The sequence below is a fragment of the Alosa pseudoharengus genome, unplaced genomic scaffold, assembly GCF_046254945.1.
Source record: "Alosa pseudoharengus isolate Yale_2024_CS ecotype anadromous, Long Island Sound unplaced genomic scaffold, YU_APseudo_1.1 YU_APseudo_1.1_scf_1, whole genome shotgun sequence".
Lineage (NCBI taxonomy): Eukaryota > Metazoa > Chordata > Actinopteri > Clupeiformes > Clupeidae > Alosa > Alosa pseudoharengus.
Window position 1 is genome coordinate 7495269 of NW_027468564.1, and position 21250 is coordinate 7516518.

A 21250-nucleotide genomic window follows, 5' to 3' on the forward strand; every position below is an offset into this window, starting at 1 on the left:
AGCCAGCCGGTCACTAAAAACATAAACAAAACCGCACGTGTATGTCTGATTTATTGACGTGATTTTCAGCAAACCACAGCACATTTTGGTGGTACGTGGTCTTTAACAAATCAACAAGACCCACCTCATGTGTATTTGAACCAATGACAGTGAGTTAAATGCCGCACTTGTCATGAAAGCGAAGAGGCAAAAATAATGCTGCGCTATGCAGCAACCAGCAGGAGATGCAATGTTGCGCTATGCAGCAACCAGCGGGAGATACAATGTTGCGTCGTGCTGCATCCGGCGCCAATGGGTTAAATAGCCTATTGCTGTTTTTCATTGGTCTCCCTCACATTTTCATCTGTTCTTACGAGTAGTAAACAAAAGATGATTTACTTAATGTTATACAAGAACAGAATAGAATTGGACAGAATTGAGTTCAGAATTGAGTTCGGTATTTTCTGTCCGGCCCTCCTCAACAGTCCCAGTTTGTCATGTGGCCCCTTGGGGAAATTAGTTGCCCACCCCTGCATTAGACCATGCATAGTCTATCACAAGATGATGGGAATGCCGGCCCTGTATGGATAGGATATGGATATGGATAGTCATTATCTCTACAGCAAAAGGCCTGCTACATAAAAAAAAATTGTCAGCCATTTATTAGTAATGATTTACACTGTTGATTATCTATTTCCCTGACCATTTAGGACATATATGTGTTCTTTTTTGTGTGTTCATGTCCTTGTGATGCGTGTGTCTTTGTCAGCTAAGAAAAAAAAAAAAAAAAAAACATCAACAAAAACAACAAAAAGAAAACAAATACTAACATTGTCTCTTGTCTTGTCTCGTCATCTCACTCCTGATCTGTGCCTTGCCGTGGCAAGTGAGCTTTTGAACTAAACAGGTCTTGTCTACTTGTGTTTGTGTGTTGTCTGAATAATATATATGTGCCCCATACATGGAATCAGAGTGCCTACTGTATGTAGTAAATAGAAAATCTCTACAGCAAAAGGTTAGCCTACCGCTAGATGCATTTGGTTTGTTTCTGCCATTTATTAGTAATGATTTACACAGTTTGTTTACTACTTAGTACCTGAGCATTGAGTATTGTGCAATATAGCATACAGAAGGTGAGGGACATTTTGGGGGGAAAGAAGTGGTGCATTTTATCATTCAAACATGCGACTTTTCATGAAAATTCTATAATCCAAGATGGCCGCCACCATATGACGTCATAATATACAAATTATATATAAACATTTAATCCCTACATAAACTTTGGGTCATCCTTAATATTTCTCTAATTTACAGAAAGTCTCTATCTTATCACTTTTAAGATATAGCCTTTTGAAATTAAGATGTCAAAATCGAACGTTTCGAAAAAAAAACTCTGGCGCCTAAAGGGTTAAAATTCTAGACTTGGGAATCGGTTCCAGTTTCCATCAGAATCGTACACGTACACACGTTAACGATTCCACAGTATGCGAAATCCACAGTATGTATCCACAGTATGCGAAATTTAGAAATTTTAAAGCATTCAACTTCTGCAGTGTTTCCCCTACAATGTAAGCTAGTCAGCAGCGCCACTCCTAGAATTCAAGCGCTGCTGCAAAAAAATTGGCTAATTAAAAAAAACGCACGCAAGTGAACTTTTTAAATGGATATATGTTAGATATATGTTATATGGTAATAAATATGACCATGGGTGACATGAGATGTCATGATTATCAACCAGTGATCAGGGTTGTGCACAATTTGAATTGCAATTCTGCTTCCTGTTTGCTACCTAAATTAAAATGCAAGTGAAATTCAAGAATTGAATTGGAATTTAAGAGCCAGTTTCAATTAAATTCTGGAATTTTGCACAAGCCTGCCAGTGATGGGTGTAACCACTATTATGCTATTTATTGGCATACCCGGAAAAACACATTGACTGATTTAAAAGTTTCCTTCACATAACCTAATAATCATTTGAATTAAAGTAATATTCTGCACTCACCCCAATAGATTAGATTAGAGTAGATTAGATTCAACTTTATTGTCATTGCAGAGTACAAGTATGAAGACAACGAAATGTGGTTTGCGTCTAACCAGAAGTGCAAAAAAGGAGAAAAGTGCAATGTGATATACAAAGTATAGACAGGTTTAGAGTAATATAAATATGTGCAGTGTATTAGCAGTTACCTTATAAGAGCAGAATAAATATGGCTATGTAATGTGAACAATGTATGAACAACATACATTGGGGGGGGGGGGGGGGGGGGTCTGCCTCCTTGTTGTCCCTGTCAAGGTTGCCATGGTCATGGACACCTCAACAGGCACAGGCAAGGAGGCATTGGACAGGGGTGGGTGGGGGGGGGCTTAGTTGGTTGGTTGTCACTGGGATGGAGAGCTAGACTTCAGCTGCAGGAAAGAAGCTTCCTCTGAACCTGCTGTGCACCTTATGCAAGCATCGCTTGCCCTGATGGTGCAGGGGTAGAAGTTCACCAGGATCTGAGGAGGCCGGTGGACCTTCTTTAGCCTCCTCAGATAGAAGAGATGCTGGTAAGCCTTCTTGATCAGGGTAGAGGTGTTGAGGGTCCAAGAGAGGTCCAAGAGATGTGGACACCCAGAAATCTGAAGCTGGTGATACACTCCACTTCAGTCCCATTGATGATAATGGGTGTGTGTGCTAGCTTTAGACTTCCTGAAGTCCACAATGAGCTCTTTGGTCTTCAATAATTCTGTTAACAGGACTTGCAGGAAATTGTGGGAACATATGAATTTGTTGATTATATGCAAGCCTAATGCTGCCCACTACAGCGAAGTCTGCCTTCATCCATGAATTGTGACTGGTTTCAGAAACAGCATCCTCTGAACAATCTACAGAGAGTAGCTCAGTGCAATTAACACACACATTGGATAGCATCTTAATAGATGGCATGGCTGTTGTGCAGGAGACGGTTGTCAGGAAAAGTGACATAAACTGTTGCCAAGATCTGGCAGAATGCTTCTTTGAAAATGTTGAAAGTAAGGCACGAGGCTACAATGACATATACTTATTATTTAACAACTATACCATCACAAACTCCATGAAAGACAGCACAAGACGGGTCCATACAATGGGAAAAGCACATGATAAGGGATAGAAAATACAAGACTCTACACCAATCAAAGACTTTAAAGCTTTCCTGGGATCTAAGGAAACCAAAGCCAACCTCATCCTCTACCTTGGTCATAAAGCTGTTGAACTATGTAAACTGCCAGTCACAGTTCACACACACAAAGGTGGCAGTAGCAGTAAGTCATTTTGGCAAAACCCCATATATCTACATGTCACACAGATGTCTTGGTGCTTGCCCTTCGCAGGGTACCAGACATCAACAAAGACAGTTTCATTATCGTGGGCACTGGAGAACATCGACAAAAGATACAGCCTAGAAATCTTGACGCACCCTAGCGGCAGTAAATGTAATTTGCAGTCAGGGTAGTATAGCAACTCTCCGTTGGCTTGTGAGGTGGAAAAAACAAACTTCGCTCAGGGCAATCACATCGTGTGTAGAGTCGGTGGACCTATCGGGTATCCTATTGTATCCTATCCTATCAGGAAATTGAAAGTCAACCGTTTGTCCCGCCATTTACCGTTTATCCCGTGGGAAAGGAAAGGTTTCTGTTTCAAGTCAATCAAGTCATGATGGTGTCATTAACACACTTTGTAGGCTTGTAGTAGGTCCTCATCCATCTCCAGACGTGTTAGCTGGATGTGAGAAATTTGTGTGTCAGCTCCTCAAAACATGGTTTTCAAACAGCTAAAGCCCTTCGGTGGAACATGTTTAAAACTCTAAAACCCAACCAGGGAGTGGAAAAACTCGGGAACTAGGGAAATCCCATCCCTATGATTGCCCTACCATCGCCTATTGCTGTCCCCATGCTCGGATTCCTGCCCGCGCAGCCTAGCGACCCACTATTTGCCCGATGACAACTCTTAATTCCTATGGACAATTCATCCCCTACACTGGACTATTTCAACTTAACACTAAATAGGATTCATGCATTATCATACTGGTTATGTAACCATCTAACCCCTTTGTAACATATACCTCAGGTGGCTCTAAATACTGTTCTATTCTCTGTATATAGACCTTACTGTCCTGTAACTGACCCCAGGCAGATGGGTCAGGCCCTTGAGTCGTGGATCTGCTTGAGGTTTCATCCTATATGTTTCTCCCATTCTTGGGAGTTTTTCCTCGCCCCTGTTACTCATGGGCTCTGTCTGAATGTTTAACACTCTGTAAAGCGCCATGAGACATGTGTAATGTTTTGACGCTCTATAACTGAAATTAAATTGAAATTGAAATTCTGAGAGCACACAGGCAAGCAAATGTTTGGGCACAAGATACAGTGTCTGCTCAAAAAATTCTTGACTCACTATCACTGGGATGGAGACAAATTGTTGATGGGCAATGGGCTCCTGTTCTGTCAAAACTTCCACCAGCACCAGAGGCTGTTGTGGAACTTGTGAAGTGTTGTTGTCCTGCCAGCCAATGCAGTATAAGGTGTTCTTGCAAGAGTAACAACTTACCATTCACACAACTTTGCAGGTGTGAAGGCTCTGAGGAGATGTACACCAATATTAAAAAGACCACAGTGGTGAGGATAAATACTTGAGTGACAATAACAATGTTTTGTTGAACTCTTCAATAATGAAACAAGATGCAGATTTTTTTTCTCTTTTTTAAATTTTTTCCATTTTTTCTCCAAATTTTTTGGCAAATGATGCAATACATCTTTTGAAAATAGTCTGTATCTCACTTGTCTACCTTATTAGGTGTATATTTATCAAAAAGTTGACCACTTTAAGCCTTTATATTATTTTTCTGCATATATTGTCCGCCATCTTGAATTTTGGCACTGAAAATGAAGAAAACAATTGGAAACAGGTTGTTTTGTATTCAATGGGGTCCTAGCAAGTAAAAAAACACCAGTTGCAAAAATCTATATGAATCGTTCCTAAAATAACACAATTCCCCATACTATGCTGCATTAAATGGATCCATAATCCAGTCATACTGAGCACTGCTGGTTGGGAAATATTTTTGAAATAAACTTTGCAGGGATGTGATGTAGGCCTACTGTTTAATACATGGGATCACAAGAGTGCCTCCCAATCAGACGTTTCAGCGATTTCGCTCAGAAATCTCAAAGGCATAATACTGTCGCGATCGAGGCACCTGTCCCATACTCAAGTTTTTTTGGTGAATGCAGTAATCTTATTTTCTAGGTGAGGTAGGTGCTTGTCTTTGCCTTGTAATTGGACATTTAACTCAAATGTATCGCTAAGATATATCAAATATATCGCTAAGATAGGCTAGCTTCGTCAAGAAATGTTCATTAGTGAACGTGCTTGCAGATTCAAACATGCGCTCTTCCTCCAAGAAGAGGCGACTCGGAGCTCAAACACGCGCGACAGCACTTTACCTCGGGAAAGCCACCTTGCCTCGCTGTGAAATGGTACGGTATTCACGGTATTCCCGCGGGTTTCTCGCAGTACGGGAGTAAATTTCACTGTTGGTAACATGATTGGGACGGGAAAGGAAATAATAAACGGGAGCTGGCGGGAAGCCAGAGATTATTAACTTAAAAAAATTACGCTGCAATGCAGTGAGTGCGCCCAAAGACGTGAGGCATTTCGTTTTAGAAAAGAGAACCAATTACAACCCATAATACGTTTGTTGTTGATTGGTAGCCTATCAGAGCAAGACAAGCAGCTGCCCTCTTCACAATCAATCAGCTTCAGCGATAGGCCCTAAGGCAAAATGGATGCAAAGAAACAGTTACAGGCGTCAGCAAAGGACAGCTCTATTCAATTGCACGAGCTGTCCGGGAAAGCGATTCTCGTTGAGATTCTCGTTCAATGTTGGGGCATGGCACCTCGACGATCGCATTCCTCAATATATTTATCGCATAACCCTGGCGGAACACAAAACATAGTTTTGTTTACTCATACCAGCTTCGCTGGTTTAAGAACGGTGCAAACTTAACTGATGGGATGAGATCTAACTATGAAATGATTTAAGCATAGCCTACAGCAAAGTCCTGTAAAATATGTAATTTTAATGTAGCCCAAAATGATCGGCTATTAAAGAAAAGTTAGACAAGGCTTTCTGCCCTAGCCTACCAAAATGTATGGTCACCGCACGCTACTGTAGCCTAACAGTCCGATAACTTTAGACATCAACATAGGGAGCGGGACGGGATTCGGGAGTCTTTCTCTCGGGATTTTGCGGGACAGAATTTTTTTGGGGGGGCTGTCACGTGATCGGGATATGACGGGAGTATTTGTGCGGGCTCGGGATGGGACGGGAGTGAAAATTGCTTCCCATGTCACCCTCTACTGTGAAACAGTACAGCCTTTTGGTCAGCTACCATCTCTTCGCAAAGTGTGGAGAATAGACGCGTTTTTAAGGGCCGGGTTTTGATGAAATTCACCACTCTCACAACAACGTTCAAAATCTCATGTAGGTCGGGACTAACTAAGCTGCCTTGACACGAGCGCTTCCCTGTGAATATCACAGTGCGTCCATTGCGCATCGGGTGCTACCTGGCCCAGGCTACAGATACAAAATAAATTTAAAAAACTCCTGTTTTTCACGTCAGTTCACGCCCCACCTGGCATGTCTCCGCGACCCAGTAGTGGGTCGCGACCCACAGTTTGAGAAACGCTGCAGTAGCCTATTCCCAGATAAATTCCACGCATTGTTTTGTTTTTGTTTGTTATACAGTCAATGCTTTCAAGCCCTGTGTTGCTAACATACCTAGGCTGTGAAACTAAGGTCTAGCCTATTGGTGGGTTTAATTGAATTTCGGTAATAGTATATGCAACCATTTACATCTGGAGATAGTTTGTAATTTCCTGTAGAGCTCACCAAAATCATAGAAATGATACAAAACACTTATCTGCTATAATCCAAGATAGATTTGCTTCAAGTTGTTAGGCTTTTGAGCATTTATTTTACCAAATGACATGGAAAACACAATTAATTTCATCCATATATCCTTATGCACCATGCACAACAACGCTACTAAGTTAGCTTAAAACTGTGAGAATCAAGCAAGCCCCTCTGGCCGTCACGGCCTCAAAGTGACAGGCACTCAATTTGGAAAAAAGGAAAAATCAAGCCTTTAAGGACATCAATTTTTTGTGAATGTATCATGTATCGTAAATAAATAAATGTTATTATATAAATAAATGTCTTAACTTGTGCACAGCACTGTACATTCTAAATAGTAATAGTTTGTACAGTGGCCTGTGATTAAGCTTTATTTTTTGTCATAATTTGTAACTCAATCTGTCAATTTCTTTCGACAAAATCCACCAGAAGTCATCATTTAAGGAGTCATTTTTTCAAAATCTTCTGGGGTAGGGGGGGGGGGGGCTTCCTACGATCAACAGCACCGCTGCTGGAAAAAATTCTAGGGGAAACACTGTTCTGTATTGATATTGCAGCCTTGGTGTATTGATATTGCATAAATTAGACATTCAAAGCCAACAACTCTCAAAGCCATCCTATAAGTGTTCAGCAAATTGTACAGGAATCAATATGGGAATCGATAAGGAATCGCATCGATAAGCAGGTCGACAATGGCATCGATATCGATAATTTCTTAACGATGCCCATCCCTATAAAATTCTATTATTTTGCATTTCTGAACTTTCCAGAAGTCCATATTAACAATATAAAGCAATTATTACGAGTGTATCTTGATTGGGATTCAAATGAAAGCAAAGCAAGTTACTTTAACTTAAAGTTAACTTAACCCTTTAGCCGCCAGGGTTTAAAATGATAAATTGGATTTTACATCAAAATTTGAAAAGGCCAATCCCAATCACATGTAAACCAACAATAGTAAACTATTACTATAATCACAAACCCTATGCTACTATACAATAAAGTAGCCTGGTCAAATCCGTTCCTATCATAGGTGACTTTGTAGTTCTTCAGAGCCCTATTTTTACAACCCCTGCTGCCTATACCACTTCCATTACGGACACTATCATCACTATTGCCACTGGCACCTCCAGCTATGTTGGGCAGAGGGTTGAAATAAACATGTTATGCTTAGTGGACACTGTCACAAAGACGCACCTCCATTCACAGACGCACCGTGACTATCAGTCAATAGTAGGGTGACCAGATGAGATTGGCTGAAATTCGGGAACTCAAAATGTCATTGTGGGGAAAAAAACAAAAAAAACAATGACTGCGTAACAGTGCAAATCAGACCTTTCAGAATAAGGATAATAGCCTAACGCTAATAACAAGCCTTGCCAAAATTATGGGTCATTAAGTAAGAATACAAAATAATTGTTAGATTAAGTAGATTATGTTAAAACGACATGGACATTAGACCGAACTTCCGACGTATTTTTTTTTGCACACACGCTGGCTCTGCCTGCTGCGCTGCCTGCACATTCAATGTCCTCGGCTTCGCGAAATCAGTGCATATTCGCACCTAATTATAGAACGTCAAAAATAAACAAAGTAGCCGGGCTGCATCCACACACTTAGCTGCCGTCGGGGGCTGCATGCAGTCAACTCAACCTCTCTACGGACAGTTTTTAATGTTTATCAGAAAATAACTACTCAGTATTCTGATTGAGTATAATTTTCGGGCAGATATAATTAGGGCAGGATTCGGGATTCGGGACAACTGCTTGGATATCGGGACTGTCCCGAATTTTTCGGGACGTCTGGTCACCCTAGTCAATAGACGATCGATCATATTCTCTAAAAGGCAGATATTCTCCTTCAGAATCAGAATAGGTGAATAAACGATCCAAGACTTCATCACACGTGAATTTTTTTTTTCTGCTTCAATTTGTGCAAAACTATGGCCCGCATCGCTTCCGCGTTATGGAGGAAATGCACGTCTTCTTCGTGTGTTTCTCGTGTTCTCACGTGCTTCCTGAAAACGTTGAAAAAAAAGGTTAAGCTTGAATCGAAGCTCTGGGTGTCTGCCAACTAGTGGTCAAGAGTACAAATGAGATTTTACACTGTACTCGGGTCTATCGTCTGTTTTATTTAGTAATGACGCTTGTCGCAATATTGCAACATGGGCGGTTAGAGGGTTAACTTTAAGACGTAGGTTTATTTGATTGTTTCAAAAGATGTGCAGCAGACCTGAGGCAACACAATGTATTCTTCAGAAATATAGCTGATTAGCCTGGGTGTTCCCATGCTGCCTTGTGCGCAATTTGATTCACGCTGCTAAGGCAGCCTGGAAACTACCGCCCTAATTTTTGCCTCAGATAGGGAACCAATCACAGAACAGGGGGGAAAGCAAGACGATGATGAGCTATGCACAGATGCATTTGATAGACATCCGTGGCACCCAATAAACGGATCTGGGCATTTTTTTCAAATACGAGAAAATGAACGTTTGGTTCCCAGACCACGTCTCATTGATTAGTGGTGGCGCTAGCCAGGCTAATAGCTGATATATATGGAGCTAAATTTGTCTCAATAATATTTGTATATGCACAGAGGGGCATCCACAAATATTTCTTGATTTGCATGTGTATTTTGATATCTACAAATAAAAAAATCATATTTGTAACTCGTATATTGATTTTTACAAATAGAGATGTGCATTTGTAAATAAAATGCCATTTGTAAAACCAAAAATTTCATTTGTGAAATGTGATTCTGCATTTCTTTCTGCAAAAGCTTAGTCATATTTCTATGTTCAGTTCACGTGTAACAGTGTGAGTGTAAACAGGGACGGATTAAACAGATATGGCCCCCTGTGCACAATATCAAAAAAGCCAGGGCAGCCAGCCAGCACGTCTCTATTTGCTGCCGCTGTGCAGGCTGCATGGTGCACAATTCCACACAATGAAAATGTAGCATATTGTGTCATATATTATAACACAGGCCCACACAGAAATGAATTCCAGCAGCTGTTTTTATTATTAGGCTGTAATCTCCCTTTGCTGTCCAAACAGTCTACAGCAGGGGTTCCTAAAATATTTCATTAAACGGACCGGACAACAGTCATATTTCTGACGGATCGGTAGCAGGGACATTGATAGTATTTTGTGAGAGATGGTGCTGATCATATTACGGGGGGTTTGGGGGTATACACCCTTTTAACGCAGTTTGGAAGGGGCATACAAACTTTAACAGAGCAAGCAGGGCCCATTTTCTGTCTGACTTCATGGCATTTTTTTTTTTAAATCCCAGGGCCTCTGTGCACGTGCACACTTGCCACAAGCCATGATCTGTCCCTGAGTGTAAACAATGTTTAGCTTGTAGGCTAGATTAAAGCTTAAACTTGAAGTGCTTCGGTGATATTTTAATTCCATGTTCACTAAGCGTGCACTGTCACTTGCCACATGCATCAGCGCCAAAGTTTTTACTGCCAAACACTGCATGAACAATGGATTTTATTGGTGCGGCACCAACCAAATAGAACTGAATCGTGATTTACACGGCGGCAAAGGTTGGATTTTTCCTCATTTTTTTTCATTGTGAGATTACAATAAATCACCAACAGATTTTGTTTTATACCGGTTTTTAGTCAACTTTAGCAGAGGTGACAATAATTCTGGAAGGTACGGTAAATGACATGTGTTAAACGTTAATTCAAAGCAGTCGTTAATTTACAAGGTCATCTTATATGAACCAATGAATTAACTTGATAAGTCTGAATAAAGAAAAACAGACATGATTCATGGATTAAACTAAGGTGCAAGTGTGCCCGTTCACATGGTACTAAACGTCATTAACCACCTTAGTCCAGACTACTGAAGTTTGGAAACTGTCATGGTCCAAACATACAAAGTACTATGTAAGTATGGCAGTTTTGGGAAACATTCATAACTTAGATGTAGGTTAGTTGAATGTTGCATTGTAACATGTTAGTAAAAAGCTAACCTCCGTAGTTGTATGGGAAAAGCACCTCTGGATAGTTAGGGAACTACTGTGTTTTACACGTATATCATTCTTTTACTACATTTAATCAATTTGATTTATAGAAACCTTGTGTAATATGTTTTGTCATAATTCTGTCAAATGTTGTTGCAGATTTGCTGATTGCAAACTCTCAGAGAAGTCCTGTGGAATTGTAGCCACTGCTCTACAGTCACCAAACGTCCTGAAAGAACTGGATCTGAGTCACAATGACCTGAGAGATTCTGGAGTTCAGCTTCTCTCTAAGGGACTATCTGGTCCCCACTGCCAACTGCAGATATTAAGGTTTGTGTTAGAAATATCTTACTTATAAAGGATTATTATTATGTTATGTCACAATGACCTGATGATTGAGTTGTATCGATGATTGCATTTGTTTCGCTCAAGTAGTAGTGGAAACTATTTGCAGACTTGTGAACCTAGTGAGAACCTGTTGTGTGTACGCTAGCCTACTGAGTTGTGTAGGCTACTCTGTAGTAGCCTAGGTCTGTGGTTGTGACAGGCATGGTTTTGTGGGTAGGGATGTAACAATATGAAAATTTAACCTCACGCTTATAGTGACCAAAATTATCATGGTTTTCGGTATTATTGCGGTATAAAAAGACGCAGAGTGACTACATGATACAGAACACGTTTTGCGGTGAAAATGTTCCGCCTTTCAAAATCAGGTGTAACCTAATCCGAATCGCAGTTAATTACATCAATTAGTCAACAGAATCAGTAGGGTACCAGTTTTTTTCATTGTACCAGGCCTACTGTATGTCAAAAGCAAGGTCAGATGAAGCTGGGAAGGATTAAATACATGGTTTCCACACCGTGGTAATCAACTGCGGTAATTATGATATTTGAAATGAAAACGGTAAATGTCATCGTCAGCATTTTTATCACGGTTTACCATTATACCGGTAATCGTTACATCCCTATTTGTGGGTAGACGTTTTTTATGGACTGTAGGCTAGGCGTTTGAGTTTTGATTTGTTTATGTAAGCTGGCATAAAATAACATGCTGTTTACTTTAAGTAAATAAATGCACGGATGTGCCGCTTGTAGCAACCATAGACTTGCAACACTAAAACAAGGGGCTACATTAAGATTTTTGGAGGAAAAGATCAGGCAGGCTGCCGAGAAATCTGCCCCAATAGGAGGCATTGGACCATTAAACTACACAATGATCAAAAACATACAGCCAAACAAGGCAAGATATGTTAACAGAGAACAATATCAACATTTTAGAGTGGCAGAGGCAGAGTCCATACCTTAATCCGTCAAAAAAGTGAGCACAAGGCCAGAGTGATGGCAAATAATCATAGACTCAAAACCCGGATTGCTCTTAAAAAGGTACAATCTAGAATCATTGTGGAGCCATGAAGAGGCTTGGTAGGTATTATATGAATCATTTTGAGAGCTGTGAATGCAAATAAAGATGTTTCTATTGATTATTTAAAAAGGGTATGAATAATTCTGGACATGCCATTTTTTTATAAAAATGTTGAAAATGATGAAAAAGCTTACTTTTTTGATGCAGCAATGTTTCTCCCACATTGTCTTGGAACCTTTTGGCATGTGACAGTGTCATTTTCAGTCAGAATAAACATATTGAGCAAGAGAAAACGAACATCTCACAATTAAATCAATATTGGCCAGGGGTATGAATAAGTTTGTTCTTAACTGTATGTATTTATTTATTTAGACAGTTGCATTCGCATAAATCATGATACGTTCATTAGTCTAGCTTCAATATATATTTTCCACACAGAACAGTACACTTTCATTGGTAGAAATAAATAAACGCTCTAAATGTGATTTTATAAAAAGCCATGAAAAAGCGAAACCCAGGAATTAATGCACCAATGTAAATCTAGTGCACTTAAATAAGTACAGTATGTGACCTGTTATTGAAGAGGACTCTGTAGGTTCCCTTTATACTACAGGTATTAGAATAACATGAAAAAGTTCCTTTTCCCCCATATTTTTTTTTTTTCATATAGGCTATTCTAGATTCATTACACATTAAGTGAAATATTTTAAGGCATTTTTGAGCTTGATGATTATGGCTTACAGTTCATGATCAAAAATCAGTAGGTCAAAATGAACTTTTTCACAATATACAGATTTTTTGATATGCACCTGTATATGAAGTTACTCATTTGGAATTGTATATTTTAAACATCAGGCCGGTGTGTATGAATTAAAGAGTAGTAGCCTACATATGTGAAAATCAACACCTGTTGAATAGTTATGGAACTACTGTGTTTTACACTTTTTTCATTCTCTGTGCATTTCACTTTGATTCATATTAACATTGCATAATATGTTGCATTTTTAAATAATTCTGTCAAATATTGTTGCAGATTTGCTGACTGTAAACTCACAGATAAATCATGTGAGATTGTGGCTTCAGTTCTGCAATCAACAAACTCCCTGCTACAGCTGGACTTGAGTGACACTGACCTGGGGGATTCTGGAGTCCAGCTTCTCTCTAAGGGACTGTCCAGTTCCAACTGCAAAATACACACATTACGGTGGGTGCAAACGTTTCTGTGTAGTCTAAGATTTTCTCATTTGTTAGAAGAACCATGACAACATAACAGTAGAACATCAACTGGTCAGCCAAATTAAAACGTAGCAATTAACATCCTACCCTGCTCATATCATTGTGCAGGTGCAGGTCATTATTTGTTTATGAATGTGATACAAACATACACATTAACAGCCTCAGCGCCGAAACTGAATGTGATACAAACAACCGAGAAAACAGCCTCAGCGGCGAAACTCTTCATTGGTCTAGACATGTCAGTGCTCAGTGTTGCCAATTTAGTGTCTTTGTTGCTAGATTAAGCGACTAATTTTGGCCATCCCTATCGACAGAAAATATCATATAACAACTAGAGAGAAATTGGGCGACGTGCACAACGATTGCAAGCTCGGTTTCATAGTTGAATCATCTAAAAATCATCTCCCTTCTCATGCCTGTTTCGTTTATGAACATCGCGTCCAACCAAAGCGTTACTCCATTACATTAATACACAGGATTAGATGTTAAAATCCCTTGTGCCAAAATCCAAGGTAAAAACACATTCAGAAGCCCCTGCTCAAGTTTAACTTTAAAAAGCACGCTACCCACAAATCTGCCAACAAATGGTCACAAACACTAGTCACACGGAGCTAGTGTGCGTGTGAGCCACTTTATCAGAGCGATATTGTCAACAAAAAAGTTTACCCGAAACGAAGTGTTGGGTCTTCTATTCGCGGACCCTGATTCTGAAGGGGAATATCTGCCTTCAGAAAATGACGGTGATTCGTTTAGTGAGGCTTCAGATGCATGCCTTGCAATTGCAATGATGCAGCTGGACAAAGTGAGAGTTTAGCTTACACCAAGCACAAACATTGAATCGTTTGCCCAATGTCAGTGGTGGGAATAATGTTTCACTGGGTCGGAGTGTTCATCGTGAAGTTAGCAGGCGTGTTAGTGGTGTGGCGAACGAGGCTGGAGGAGAAGCTGGAGCTTCTGTCTTCTGACCGTGTGCCTCTCCGCAATTGCGGCGACAGTAACGTGGTGGAGCCTTTGTCTAATGCCACTGGGTATGTCAGACGAGGTCGAAGTGCTCATAGGACAGTTAGGGGGGAACGTAGTGGCAGTGTGGGGAGTCGCAATGAGAATGACAGTAGGCCTAGTCCGAGCTGCGCAAATTCTCTCCACTCGGCGCACGCGCGAGGCAGATCTGGCCATGCTGCTCGCAGCAGGAGCAGAGGTGGTGACAAGGGGCAGCCAGGCAGGGGAGCCATTAGGCCATGCATATTCTATCACAAGATGATGGGAATGCCGGCCCTATATGGATAGGGACTAGGGAGTCATTATCTCTACAGCCAGTGGCGCAAAAAGTGGGTATGCGCTATATGCGGCGCATAGGGGCAGCACCATGGGGGCGCCAAAGCGATCGTAAAAAAATAAAATAATATATTTGGTATTTTCTATATGTAGCTACTGCTGTCCGTTTCTAAATCATTTCAACATTTTCTCAATGTTCTATAACATTTTAGAGGACTAACCTAGAGTAGGCGCCTATATCTCATAAGATTCCATCATAGAATTTTGACATAGAAGAGAATGGGGGCCCCATCAGCGCTGAGCGAGCAGATAGGCCTACGAGTAGTGAGTTGCTGTCTATGGAAAAAGATGGATATAGCAAAAAAGCTGTTGGCGGCTAAAAATAGAAAAAGAAACAGGGAAAAGGAGATGGCATGTCAAGGGATGCAACAGCAGTTAAATAAGTGGACGGTGAAAGGCAACAGGTGGGATTTAAAGTGATGACGTCTGTACTTGGAGGCTTGCAAATATTCATGTTAACAGACTAGCATTTGTTAAGCATAATGCTGATTGAAACATAGCCTATTCCATTCAGATAGCTAGGTGGCTACAATGCTCATACTGCACTTTTAATGGCCAACTGCAAACAGAAATGTCACGCTAGCAGCAACTCATTACATGTTAAAATCCCTTGTGCCAAAATCCAAGGTAAAAACACATTCAGAAGCCCCTGCTCAAGTTTAACTTTAAAAAGCACGCTACCCACAAATCTGCCAACAAATGGTCACAAACACTAGTCACACGGAGCTAGTGTGCGTGTGAGCCACTTTATCAGAGCGATATTGTCAACAAAAAAGTTTACCCGAAACGAAGTGTTGGGTCTTCTATTCGCGGACCCTGATTCTGAAGGGGAATATCTGCCTTCAGAAAATGACGGTGATTCGTTTAGTGAGGCTTCAGATGCATGCCTTGCAATTGCAATGATGCAGCTGGACAAAGTGAGAGTTTAGCTTACACCAAGCACAAACGTTGAATTGTTTGCCCAATTTCAGTGGTGGGAATAATGTTTCACTGGGTCGGAGTGTTCATCGTGAAGTTAGCAGGCGTGTTAGTGGTGTGGCGAACGAGGCTGGGGGTAATGTCCATGTAGCGCTAGCTTCTGTCTTCTGACCGTGTGCCTCTCCGCAATTGCGGCGACAGTAACGTGGTGGAGCCTTTGTCTAATGCCACTGGGTATGTCAGACGAGGTCGAAGTGCTCATAGGACAGTTAGGGGGGAACGTAGTGGCAGTGTGGGGAGTCGCAATGAGAATGACAGTAGGCCTAGTCCGAGCTGCGCAAATTCTCTCCACTCGGCGCACGCGCGAGGCAGATCTGGCCATGCTGCTCGCAGCAGGAGCAGAGGTGGTGACAAGGGGCAGCCAGGCAGGGGAGCCATTAGGCCATGCATATTCTATCACAAGATGATGGGAATGCCGGCCCTATATGGATAGGGACTAGGGAGTCATTATCTCTACAGCCAGTAGCGCAAAAAGTGGGTATGCGCTATATGCGGCGCATAGGGGCAGCACCATGGGGGCGCCAAAGCGATCGTAAAAAAATAAAATAATATATTTGGTATTTTCTATATGTAGCTACTGCTGTCCGTTTCTAAATCATTTCAACATTTTCTCAATGTTCTATAACATTTTAGAGGACTAACCTAGAGTAGGCGCCTATATCTCATAAGATTCCATCATAGAATTTTGACATAGAAGAGAATGGGGGCCCCGTCAGCGCTGAGCGAGCAGATAGGCCTACGAGTAGTGAGTTGCTGTCTATGGAAAAAGATGGATATAGCAAAAAAGCTGTTGGCGGCTAAAAATAAAAAAAAAGAAACAGGGAAAAGGAGATGGCATGTCAAGGGATGCAACAGCAGTTAAATAAGTGGACGGTGAAAGGCAACAGGTAGGATTTAAAGTGATGACGTCTGTACTTGGAGGCTTGCAAATATTCATGTTAACAGACTAGCATTTGTTAAGCATAATGCCGATTGAAACATAGCCTATTCCATTCAGATAGCTAGGTGGCTACAATGCTCATACTGCACTTTTAATGGCCAACTGCAAACAGAAATGTCACGCTAGCAGCAACTCATTACATGTTTCCATATCCTAACAATGAAGGCTCCTTGTAATAACTTAATATTGTGTTGTCAATGTGGTGCAAACAAACAAGGCTAGAGCAGGCCTATCAGCCTGTGAACAATAGCTGGCAAAATGACGTTATGAGAACCGTTTAGACTCTTCGTTTAAAAACATATTCAATACACACTAATGTGTGGGTTTTTTTTGTTTTTTTTGGGGGGGGGCGCCAATATTGTTGTTGCATATCCTTCAAAAAATGGGTAGCTGCGCCCCTGTCTACAGCAAAAGGCCTGCTACATAAAAAAAATTGTCAGCCATTTATTAGTAATGATTTACACTGTTGATTTGCTATCTATTTTCCTGACCATTTAGGACATACACTATGTGTTCTTTTTTGTGTTCATGTCCTTGTGATGTGTGTGTCTTTGTCAGCTAAGAAAAAAACAACAACAAAAAAACATCAACAAAAACAACAAAAAGAAAAAAGCTCACTTGCCGTGGCAAGTGAGCTTTTGAACTAAACAGGTCTTGTCTACTTGTGTTTGTGTGTCATCTGAATAATATATATGTGCCCCATACATGGAATCAGAGTGCCTACTGTATGTAGTAAATGGAAAATCTCTACAGCAAAAGGCCAGCCTACCGCTACATACATTTGGTTTGTTTCTGCCATTTATTAGTAATGATTTACACAGTTTGTTAGTATTTACCTGAGCATTCAGTATTGTGCAATATAGCATACAAATGGTGGAATATCCCTTTAATATTTGCATTGATTTGATATTGATTTTTAAATAATACAAAGACAAAAAACATATTATACAATTCTTACATTTTCACAAATTACATGTGGTGTGTGCCTTACAGAAATAAATGCCATTTATTTTATTTAGTGATGAAAAATGACCTTTCTGTCCTCCATGTCTGTGACACGAACTAATCTGACTTGACTTGACCCGAGTTTGTGTGTTAGCCTATGTGTGCACTTACGATGATTGTCTACTATATTTTTTTACTACATTGCCATGAACAAAGTAAAACAGAGGTGTTTCTTTGTCAAACAAATTGGGATGCAATGTGAGCCTTAAATTGGATGCCATGCAGGAATTTGGTAGGATCTCAAAACTGGATTGTGAACATGCTTTGCCATAGAGAAACATATGATAGCGTTGGATTATGAAAATGCTTTGCCACCACAACATACAAAAACATGGGGTAAGTTGAGCTATATGAAGTTATTATTTTGCTGTCACTTCGTCTGTTTTATAACCCAGAAGGATTGACATACTTGGTACCAATGGATATCCCTGTGTCTCCTCTTTCATCTGATATGCTTGCCATATCTATGCGATCACGGGTTTGCGAGTAACAAGAGTAATGGGTGCGCAGGTGAACGCAGAGTAGTATAGACTGTAAATATGTATTTTTTTTTTTTTTTTTATACTTGATCGTACAGAGAAGTGCGTAGTCTCATTGGAAAGCCCCACTTCTGCTCTGTCACACAATACAGGTTTCACCTCGGATTGACAGTTCAGTAACAATGTAACAGAGAAGAAAGGATGTGTTTTTTGATGCACTTTGCGTCAATCTGGTTCTAATTAAAAGGCAGGCAACGTATTTTCCCCTCGGAAAATGTATGAAACTGAACATGTTTGAAAATATTGGTTGGCAAATATGTAAACATTTTTTGAAACACGAAAAATATGTTGATTTAAGACAAGGGACAGCAACCTTCACTTTCAAAAGAGACATTTTGACCAAAATGTTTAAAAAAATACTTTCTGGGGCCTTTTTAAATGCAACTAGAATGTAATGCCAGAGGAATTACAATAGTGGATGGAAAGCTGCTGGGTTAATGTTGGTGGGGAGATTCCTGAAAAAAAAAACATTGAATCACTTAATCTTTGAGTTCATACAAACCCTTGTACCAAAAAACCTTGTGCGTCAGGCATTCTTGAGATATCACACTCAAGGTGGGTTTGGCCTTGACATTTGACTTAATCATTCCATACAATCCATACAAATGTTCACACCAAATTTGAAGCATGTTCGTCAAGCCGTTCTGAAGTTGTGACACAAGCATGAAAGCTGGCCTTTGGAAAATGTAATTCAGAGTATGCAATGCAAGACTACGTACCTGCAAAACGGGGCTTTCAGTTGGTGTTGATGACTGCTCATTCTGCAGCCAGCTAACAATTACTTTGTCAACGTTAAAATAATTGAATCAACGTCGCACTGCCACATTTATTCTACATCACTTTTGCACCCTTCATTAATATTAAAGCAACGTTGAAATTCTAACTACAGATCAATGGGATTTCAATGGTATTTCCATTTAAATGAATATTGAAACAATGTTGAAATTACAACCAAACTAAAGATCAACGTGATTTCAGTGGTATTTCAATTGATATTAAACCTCAGTAAACCACTATTAGCCTAATCTGGCAAAATATTGGGAAATTCATATCCTGCTTTATCTACAGCCAGGATAAATTTGGCTAGGCCTAGGTATGTCTTGTTTAGGCTACACAAGCTTGCATAAATAACCATTGACAACTTGTTAAGTAAGTACATTTATTCACTCTTCATCTAGAAATTCGTGTGTACTGTGTTTTCCTGCCATCCATAGCAGTTGCAGTCAGCCTGATCCTTCAGTGGCAGAGTGAAGCGGCACCTAACAGAAATAGAAGAGGGGGGGGGGGGGGGACAGCTGTTAGATAAATATGTTCAACTGAGCAACAAACTAACAGCTAAGCCTACAATCAAGTTATTTTACGCCAGTGGTTCTCAAACTTTTTCTTTCATTCCCCACTTAGATCAAGGGGGCATTTTTAAACCCCACCTGTCCCTCATCGCTCTAAATCAGACGTTTCAGCGATTTCACTCAAATTCTCAAAGGCATAATACTGTCGCTATCGAGGCGCCTGTCCCATACCTGAATGCAGTAATCTTAGATCTGCTAGGTGAGGTAGGTGCTTGTCTTAGCCTTGTAACTGGAGATTTAACTCATTGAGCCACTCATACAAACGTAGTTCAAAACGAAGGCCAAGTTTCAGCCAGTGATTGTTTGCCATTTCCCTCGTCAGCTGGCAATTTGAGTGCTTAGCTAGCTGCTACCGCCTCCACTGCACACAACCGCGAACCTAGAAACATGAACTTATGTTGCTAAGCTACAAGTTTGAAGCTAACGCCAGCTTGCTTACTTGATTAGCCGAGTCGTTTTAAACAGACTTCACACACTCCATTCAAATACAAAACACAAATAATTAACTTACATTGGGTTTGGTAGGAAAACGTCCGTTTCGTCGTCGTTTGTTGGACGAACCAGACAACAAGAACGTAAACTTTCTTCAAGAGGATGCTTGACAGCAGCAGTGCCTGTAGAATCGGTAGGAATCAGAGGCAAGGAGAACGCTACTGCGCATGCGCACAAGTTAATTACGGGATGTGTAGTTTTAGGGAGCAACAGATTGTATGCATTAGGAGCTGAGACCGTTGAATTCACAGGTGACACCTGTGCCAGTGTTCTAATTTGCCCGGGAAATTCTCTGGGAGCTTAACAAGCGCAGCTGGCTTTAGGCATGGCTTTAGGCCATTATGACATCACAGCCATACAAGTCTATGGGGGAAAAATTAGCTTTTTGTCATTTTTAATCCCCTATTTCTCAAAAAGTATAAACTTTTAAGAAAATCTAAAAAAGTTACTCTGTTGTCCAACTCCAGACCTACAAAACGGTTATTTCAACATGTCTGTACGTTAAGCGGTTAGAGTCGCATTAATTCTTGAAAAGGTAAAAAGAAAAAAAGGCTATAATAATAATAACTAGAAAAGCATTTCCTGAAGGAAATACAGTGCATGAAAATGCAAAAAATATGATGTAAAATATCATACAGAGTAAAAACAAACTATATTGGTTGCTAGGTAGATGAGGTTTAATATAGTTGGAGTGACTGAACAGTTAAATAGGTGGATAGTTTATATGGTTAAATGATTTGCTTGGTAGATAAGGTTTAATATAGTTGGAATGATTGAACGGTTAAATAGGTTGATAATACTTAACTTAGTTAACTTAGCTAATGTTTTCATTTTTAGTAGTTATGCTAACTAGCATGTTAGCAATGCTAACTATGTTAACCATGTGACTTAGCTAACCTAGCTAATTAATTTTATCAGTTTTGCTAACTATGCTAACTAGCATGTTAACATGCTAGCATGTTAACTATGCTAACCATTTTACTTAGCTAACTTAGCTAATCATTTTTAGAAGTTTTGCTAAAAATGCTTACTAGCATGCTAACATGCTAGCATGCTAATTATGCTAACCATGTGACTTAGCTAACTTAGGTAATCGTTTTTAGTAGTTTTGTAAAAAATGCTAA

At 40.2% G+C, this 21250-nt stretch overlaps 1 protein-coding gene across 1 annotated transcript in view; it reads left to right on the top strand.

Annotated features, from left to right (window-relative positions):
* The window catches only part of LOC143136217 (NACHT, LRR and PYD domains-containing protein 12-like), an 81853-nt gene that overhangs the window by 39127 nt on the left and 21476 nt on the right, over window positions 1-21250 (top strand). Inside the window, exons 12-13 of the mRNA XM_076296811.1 lie at window positions 11049-11219; window positions 13286-13456. Coding sequence (XP_076152926.1) covers window positions 11049-11219; window positions 13286-13456 — 342 coding nt within the window. The remainder of the gene's footprint in view (window positions 1-11048; window positions 11220-13285; window positions 13457-21250) is intronic.